The sequence below is a fragment of the Electrona antarctica genome (assembly GCF_951216825.1).
Source record: "Electrona antarctica genome assembly, chromosome: 4".
Lineage (NCBI taxonomy): Eukaryota > Metazoa > Chordata > Actinopteri > Myctophiformes > Myctophidae > Electrona > Electrona antarctica.
Window position 1 is genome coordinate 13,550,901 of NC_136809.1, and position 9,283 is coordinate 13,560,183.

General features: G+C 39.3%; 1 protein-coding gene across 1 annotated transcript; it reads right to left on the reverse strand.

Annotated features, from left to right (window-relative positions):
- Positions 1 to 5,808: 5,808 nt before the first annotated feature.
- LOC306921155 (tetraspanin-3-like) lies at positions 5,809 to 6,742 on the reverse strand (the record flags this gene model as incomplete). The annotated part of the gene is made up of 2 exons (XM_079498266.1): positions 5,809 to 6,479; positions 6,670 to 6,742. 2 exons carry the CDS (start codon positions 6,740 to 6,742, stop codon positions 5,809 to 5,811), a joined length of 744 nt encoding a protein of 247 aa, XP_079354392.1.
- Positions 6,743 to 9,283: the final 2,541 nt, after the last annotated feature.

Consider the following 9,283-nt stretch of genomic DNA (forward strand, 5'->3'; position numbering starts at 1 on the left):
TTCTATTGCTCAATTCTTTTTTTTAAAAACATGTTTATTGATTTTTCTTTACAACATAGTATTTATTCACATATATTTTTCCCCCCACAACCACATGGCAGCACAAATACTAAACAAAATCTTCAAAGAAACATCAGGAAATGTCCATAAATACAAAGCAAATTAACAACAAAGATTTGTAGTGGCAGAAAATACTACACTGCCTGGAGCAAGGCTTCCACCTGTTGATTGTCTGTCAAGATGACCTATTCTTACCCAAGACCCATGTCTGACCATGTCCACTGACCACACCTCAAATGTATTTGTGTTCCTTCACTGTGTATAAGAGAGACTCAGGTCTACAGCGAGGGAGGCTTGCATCCGTGCACCTCCCTGGGCTGGTACAGACCACTCCTTGTAATAAACGTGACATTGTTTCAGTCCACTCTCTACCTCGATTATTTCTTAAAGTCTCTGTTAGGAGTATTAATAATCCCACAACAATTATGGCGCAGTGAGCGGCGTGTTTCTACTGTCCGTCAGCATTCTCTTTTTCAGATGAGAGCGTTGTGCATATGGATCTGAGATGCTGGTCCGACAGGGACAACACCTAAACGAACTTTGGGGTAAGAGTGTTTTGACTCAATGTACAGCATTTTGTATTTTGAGGCTGTGTTGTTGGAGATACAGCCGTACAAAGTACTAGTTCATCGTATTTAAAGGAGCTGGTGACAGTCCCTCCTCATCGTATTCATCGTATTTAAAAGGAGCTGGTGACAGTCCCTCCTCATCGTATTTCATCGTTGCCGAGTGGTAACAGTCTTTCATAGACATTTGTATAGTATTTGGAGGAGCTGGTGACGGTCCCTCCTCATCGTATTTCATCGTTGCCGAGTGGTAACAGTCTTTCGTAGACATTTATATAGAGAAACTATAGCCTATATCAGTAGGATAGGGAATAGCATAGGAAATCATACAGACAGCGTCCACCGTTATTTTCTTTCTTTTCTCTCCTGTTGGGACCAAACAGCCCACAGGGAAGATTAAAAGAGAATGGTGAAACAGCAAATTGTATGAGATTGATTCATAGGTTCTAGTAACGCGTAAGACTCGAGCAGCAGGTATGAATGTGGAATGTGGAATGTTGAGTATGGAATATGGAAGTGTGTGGATACGTACGTGTGGATGAACGGAAAATACTATTTTTGTAAAAAGTCAAATGGTGATTTAGTATAGTATAAATAGTATAAATGTGGCATTGTGAACAAGTAAGTATGAAGAATGTAGTCCTGGTATTTTAGTTAAGTGTCACCACCCATGGTTAGGAGGACAGCAGTTAGCAGTTGTCAGCGGCAGACTCAAAATAGCAGGTCTACCGGGACACACATCCCAGTGAGTGCTGTCTTGTTGGCAGTATAGCAGGCTAGATAGTAGTAATGGTTAATAGTAGGGTTGTTTTAAGGTCCGAGTATTCAAAGTAATTAACAAACAGTAACGTGGTTAGCTGATCATCATGGTCATATATATATTATCTTATTACGTCTTATTTTAAATGTAATGACAATATAACAATTTCCCAGAGTCACGGCAAGTTGAGTGTAATTGTGCTTTGTCACTTTTTATATTTGGACTAGATAGATAGGCAAAATTATACTAAAAGCATGAAATGTATAGGTAGTAAGTAACTCCTTACAATAGGTAATATTTGTAACTGTCATCACATTTTTACGATTAGAGAGGTCCTCAGGGAACTTGAGATCAGATTCAAGTAAGGGACATTTTTCAGGACAGGCAGTTCAGAAAGTAGCCCCGTTCTTCTCCCCTACCATTGACAGCAGCTGCTCTGAGTGGACACACTTGGGACGGGTCGAGCTGGGAAGTCTGGTGAGTGTAAATAAGTCTATTATTACAGTAATATGAGTGGTGGAGAAAGGTTCTGAAATGTGTTACTTATACATACACGATATAGGAATACTCTGTAGCAAGTAAATGTCCAGAATTCAAATGTAGGCTTAATAGTAAATTAGTGTTAGCTGTGGCTGTATTTAAGAAACTGTCAATTTAGCAGAATGTCTCATTTTGAATTATAAAATAACTGTAAAATAAGCAGATCTACGAGCTCACAATGTGTTGTTCTTGTAAATTAGTTATTTGCAACAGGGAAAAAATGTATATAGGGCTGGAGTGGTTAATGTATGTTTTGTAATAACCATAATCTACACAGTAACCAGTAATTATAGTATTTAACTACATGCAGAGTATAACGGTCCCATCTAAATATACTGAGGTCATCCATTAGGGAAGACATGGTTTGGAGTTGTGTTGAGTTGATCATATGGACAAGCGCAATTCCCTCATGAGAAACTGTGTGAGTGTGAACCTAAGAAGTGAGACACAGAACTCATACGTTAGTGTGAGTGACGTGCAATTAGATATGTAAAGGGTATTATTGGCCAAGTTGATTCACCAGACATATAAATGAGTAGTACTGTGTTTTGCGTAACCTGGGTACTGCTGGACCATTGAGTGCACCACTTATCACATCGCACGATTGCTAAAAGAGAGGTCAATAAGTCACATGTACAGTCAGTAGACTGCTTCCGCACTTTGATGTTTGAACGAGATATGCATGTGTTGGTTTGGGGCCCAACACACGGGAAAGGACTGTTTTCCGAAAAGTGACATTTTGTGAACATGGACGTGAGTGACAGGAGGCACTCGGACAGAGGGACAATGGAGGATTTTGTGAAAAAGGAAACATTCCAGGCTTGATGAACTAATGCTTGTTCTTTTTCCTTTCATGTGATTGAACATTGGGCATCTCTTGAGGCGGTGTGCGATTGTGATTTGGTGGTTTACGTTGGTGGTCTCGCAGTGACTGGGTGAGTAAAGTGGCATATGAGCCTAAGTGCTATTTCTTGTCAGCATTATGGATAAGCTCCCCTGGGCCACAGTCTCTTGGCGTCATTCATGGTGTTGATTTCGTCACCTCCGTTGGTGCATGGTGACGGCGTTGACATTGTTGGTGCCTAAAAGAAGCAGTTTTACGACGGGGGTAACAAGACACTGTCCTTTAAGCGGGGGGAATCGTCAAGCTTGATGAGATACTTTTTTGGCTTGTCAATATGATCATACAACTTTCCTATAGTCAATAGTCTATCAGACAACTGAATTAAGGGAGTTTTAGGACTCACAAATCTTGTAGTAAATTGGTCTTGATTCAAACGTAATATTAATGAACAAATAGGTCAAATCAGACAACCCCACAGCCAAATAGGGGATGATTCCCTATGTAATGTTTAATGCAGAGTGGTCAATGGCCACTCAGATACATCATGCAAATAGGGATACAAAATTGGCATGAGCACACAAGGTTCGACTTTATACATTGACTAATTATGTAGATTTAAAATGCGTAAATACTACTGTAGCACCCTTAAACAAAATAGGTAATTTACAACATAGATATGGAACAGTAAAGTAAGAAATAAGTTGTTGTCACCAACAGTGGATGGCATGACGTCATGTCTCCCTCCCATGCGTGCCCAGGAGCACTGAAGAATATATATAACACAGGCAGATAGATACCGTATACTACTGAGTATCTCATATTGTAAGTAAGACTCACATATCAAGGGGTACCTAAATCATTGGGCTTGACTAGTTCACCAGCCCCCCCAACGCCTAAGGCAAGATAGCATAGGCATTTTCAGTTAATGTGTGGGACACGCAAAATGTAAACTTGTCCGCAGAAATAGCCTGATCACAGCTCATAGTGTTCAGTTTTCAGTTCAGTTTAGTTTCTCTAATTTAAGGAGAGTTTCACAGCATGACATGTCACTTACGCCAACCAGGTGTCCATTTGCACCCCTCATTTCAGAGTAGCAGTGTGATTGACAGGCATCAGTGTTTGGGGGGGGGGGGGGCAAGAGAAGGTCCCCTAATAGTTGGATAATTCACACACATGGCAAATGCCCTGTTGGCTCATTTTTGTAGTCAACATTTACCTAATACCTCTCCTACCTCACTTTATTCAGCTAGAGATCGTGGTCAGGCATTTCACTTAACTATATTCTTGATTCCAAGCAGTGATGTAAATAGATTATCAATGTAATGAGTCCTGGGATGCAGGAATGATTTTGTAAATAAGTCAGGGGGATCTATCAGTCCCATGTCAACAACGTTAGGAGTTATATTTTGCCATTTTTACAAAGTGACAGGGACCTGTCCATGCAATTATGTGCCGGAGGAGGACTTTAGAAGGAAGGATTTTTATTATCTGGACTTTCCATCAAACAATCAAGCAGCAAGCATACTGGTCAATTAATTAAGACGCATACACATTTGTATGATAAGCTATGAGGTTCAATTTGAATGTCTAGTTGATCATGGTGTTTATTTATATATCAATAAATATATCAATAATAGTGTAAACCATATACAGCAGAGTCATGTAAATACTAGCATTTTATTTTAAGAAATCAGTTGAGTGAACCCGTGGATCAGCTATTTTCAATGAACAAGATTTAACAGTTAAAAACCATTTAACCAAGTCGGCCTTCCTACTTACCGGAGAAAGTTTATTGTTAGTGTGTGTTTTTCAAAATGTATTCCTAGATGTGTTTATCCTTAGTTTATTTCTTTATAGATGTGAGATCATTTTATTTGAAGTTAGGAAAAAAAATGTACCGAAAGATAGAAAATGATTTTCAAAAATAGCAGATCTGCGTGCACAAAACATACCTAGTACGTTGTTTCAATTATAGATAGACTGACAGGAGGAAGTGACAAATAGTGTAAAATAGCTTAGTGTTAATAGGATGTTGAGGCTGTTAAATAGCTTAGGTAATATTAAAAATGTTTAAAGTAAGGCGATGGTTCTAGCAATTATGAGCAATTCTATGGATATCTATATCCGAAAGAAGTGCTCAGAGGGGGGACATGTATAGTTTAAGAAATGTATAGTTTAAGGAGTGTATAGTTTAAGAAGTATAGTTTAAGTTGAACATAATTTAATTCAAATTCATTTTAAGCATTGGAACATAATTTAATTCATTACATAATTTAATTCAAATTCATTTTTCCTTCAAATTTCCCTACAGTTCATTTACATTCTTGAGTCTATGGGGACATATTGTCAAACCTCTAAAACTACATTCAGTAGGCTGCTGAAACAATAAACAAACAAAACCTCTACGGCATTTTAGATTGCATGTCAAATTGTAGATGTACCGAGTAGAATTGCGGGCCCACATTTGTCTGAAAGATCTGATGAGTAAATTAATGTTATTTCAAAGGACCTGGCCTCATGTCGCCTATTTTGCTGTTTACAGTAACAGAACACGTACTGCTTGTGAAGAGTTGGTTCCACTCAAACCAGTAGTAATAGCAGTAATTCAGATACAGGTACAGGGGAGACTAGACTACACATGGGGAAGTTTTTTCACTCAAGTACTACACTATATTTAAATATTTATAAAATACTGCAAAACCATACACACACACATAGTGCAAACTGACATATGAGGAAAGTACCCAGTCCACATATTCTATACAGTATAAGGTCCAGCGACCACATTCTAACTTACCTCAAACAAAGGGTAAAACGTAGGTAGTCACAGCAGCAGATTACATGTAAAATCTCATTCCCCATTGACCATTCAAATAATTTGGCCAATAGCTTTTTGAAAAACAAAAGGTAAAAGGAAAAAAAAAAAAAGGGTAAGATGTTAGTGTATGTAAAATAGTTTGTTTTCATGTTCTCGGTCAAAACCGGTTTAAGTCACTCTTAGTGCACGTCTGTGAACGTATTATTGTTAGAAGGAAACTTTATGCGTAGGTTCCCCCAGTAATGAGTAGTTCGTAGGCGGGGTCTCGGCTCCACCTGCAGAGTACCACACATGCACACAGCATCCCCAGCATCTGAATTGCAGCAAATGTTAGTGCAGCCCAGATGACATACATCATGATCTTTTTTAGTTTCTTCACAACTAGAACTTCACATCCCTCCGGGTAGAGGTCTTCAGTATGAGCAAGAGATCCAGTGCAGGCTTCTGTATTACTTTTGCAGCAGCTAATGGGGACGCTGTTGTTTTTAGTTTCATTAAACCAGCGAGTGTTCATCCAATCCGAGTAATTGTGGATTCCGCAGCACTGAAGCTGTCTCTGCACATAGTCGATGGCACGGCTCGGGGCATCACTGTTGGTGCCACTGTACTCGTCATACACGTTCCGGATGGAACCGTTAACCTCATCTTCAACCTTTGCTCTGTAAATATATCCAAGAACCACCACAGCCACTTCCGTCATGAACACCAGCAGAAGGATGATCACAAACGTTGCAAGTCCACAGTAGCTCTCTCGTACTGTAGCACAGCATCCAATGAGTCCAATAATGAACAAGAGGGCTCCGACAGCGATGATGGTCACAGCAGGGATAAAGGTATACACATCCTCAAAGAAGTGGTCATAGTCATCATATGTGATGAACACGAAGGGCCCTATTATGCATGTCTTAAGTACCAGGTCTTATTACTTAACTTAAGACCTGGAGGCGTGATCAATGCCATTTGGCTATTCTGAGTGGCCAAACAGCATTGACCACGCCTCCAGGTCTTAAGTTAAGTCATAAGACCTGGTACTTAAGACACGCATAATAGGGCCCATAGGCTCCAACATAGCATAAAATACCAGCTGCTGCCCAAAATATCAGATTTAGAAAGACCAACACCGTCTTTGACGACGTTATGCCGCACTGCCCCATGTCTGATACTGAGAAGGAATCCAGTATTGCTATAAAAGTTAAAAGGCTTTTCTTCTATTCAGACATATTGTCCTGGCCCGCTGACATCCCGATACCCCGACCGACCGACTGAACCTCTGGATGTTTTGGTTTAATTAAGGGTCCTAGCAATTACGGGTCCTAGGGTTGTCATGTCAACCTAACTAGGTAACATTAACTTGTCTTCATGGGGGGCATGAAATCAGGTCACCAGTCTAAAAGAAATTGTGACAACAAGAGTGTCTGTGACACATGTAAAAGGAAGCAACCAAGTTAAGCAGACAGGTGGGGCCCAGCCGGGGGTCAAGTGGCGACCTATGGGTTAGGCCACTACACAGATTTGGTGTGATATGGAGCGAAGTAGAATGAAGACCTACGCAGTGGCAAGTGTGGAGAATGAATGGCCCGGGTATGTGTGGAATGTGATGTTTATCGAGTAGGCCTATAAGTAAGTAAAATGTTTTAAGGTATCACTGTGTACAACAGTGTTATTTTTAGGTGAAGTCATTCTAATGAAAATTGTTCTTTCCTACTTTCCAGGACTGGATGGTGAATCAATGAGATGGTCTAAATGTGTTGACAATTTAATGAATATCTTCCTTTCCCAGTGTGCATGGCATGGTTAATATGGCGATATTGACTAACTCACTAAAAACTTAGAATAACTCGTCTAGGAAGAGTGTTGTGATACAATGCAATTACAGGAGGAAGGACAAAGGGAAAAATGAGTATCTATAGACATTGCATCGACAAGGTAAGAACCCACTCACTCCCACACGATCTCATACATTATTGAAATATTTGTATTGACAGGAGGATACTAGTAGTGATGAAATACAGTGTAAAGATGCAATAATGTGTAACCTGTCAATATAGCTAATAACCATAAGAGAGGGAGTTAACCATAAATCAGACTGTGAAAGATTGTGATCAACTGTGATCAAGATAGATCTTAATAAATTCCTAATTATGTATTATCATCTGGGGAAAAGTATAGAACAAATGTTTTAGAATAGGGGTAGTGTGTTGTTTTGTTTTTTTCCAGCTCTGAAATCCAATAAATTAAGAGAAACATATCAGGAGATGTGTTTAAACAAGGAAAAAACAAACAAACAAATGAAGACAACCAGAGAAAGCACTGAAAGGATTTGGGTTTGTATGATGGGTAAATATACACACATACATTGACGTCAGTCTAGTGTTATATGAATTACAATTTAGGCATTTAGCAGACGCTCTTAATCCAGAGCGACTTACATTAAGCAATAACAAAAAGCATGGCATACATCACATGTATAAAAAGTAGTTATCATGAATCATGCGTAAACTAAGAACGTAACATTGGAGTATCTATGTAAACTATACATACTACACTATATAATATATTATACATGTGTACTATAAAGTGCTATGACTACATAAAGTGCAATTCTAGAGCTGTCTACATAACAAGCTGAAGCTGAAGACAATTAATGTAAAATAATAATAATAATAATAATAATATTGAAATGAATTTTGTATAACCACCTTTTTAACCACGGTGGAAGTAATTCAAGTGAACAAAATTACCTGCAAGTTGTTCTCCCTCTAAGAAACCTGACAGACATATAAATATGTCACATGGGCCAGTGACACCAATGAGAGCCAAGCCACATCATCATGTCCGTCCAGAGACTCCAGACGTCCCTACAAGGCCCACACGCATTCAATCCCCGCAGTCACCCCCCAGTGACAGCGATGGGAGCCGGATATACTGGGCCCACCATGGGGAAAAAAGACTAAAATGCCATGCCACAACTTGTGACAGAAACATAAGGAGAGGAGAACATTTGCATGGAGGAAAGAACCACGGAAAAAGACTACACCTGATGCTGGCTTATGAGTGATCGCTCAAGACAAATCGAGGGTCGTAGGTTGGAATTTCCCAATAAGAAGGAAAAGGGTTTTCGCCCCTACCAGCCATCAGAAGTTGTGTGTAATAAAAAGAAAATTATCATGTGGGTGAACATTGAATACACTTAAATGTAAACCTTTCTTACTCTAGGAGATAGTCCATATATAAGTCATCTTTTTGTAGTAAATTTGCAGACAGTATAGTATCTCATGTTCCTTGGTATAAATTAATATTAGGAATTTAATTTACATATTTGAAATGGCGGACTGTAGTGGCAGAAAATACTACACTGCCTGGAGCAAGGCTTCCACCTGTTGATTGTCTGTCAAGATGACCTATTCTTACCCAAGACCCATGTCTGACCATGTCCACTGACCACACCTCAAATGTATTTGTGTTCCTTCACTGTGTATAAGAGAGACTCAGGTCTACAGCGAGGGAGGCTTGCATCCGTGCACCTCCCTGGGCTGGTACAGACCACTCCTTGTAATAAACGTGACATTGTTTCAGTCCACTCTCTACCTCGATTATTTCTTAAAGTCTCTGTTAGGAGTATTAATAATCCCACAACAATTATAATAACAAAACAAACACATTACATACAGTTAAACAAACAAATGCACAATGTC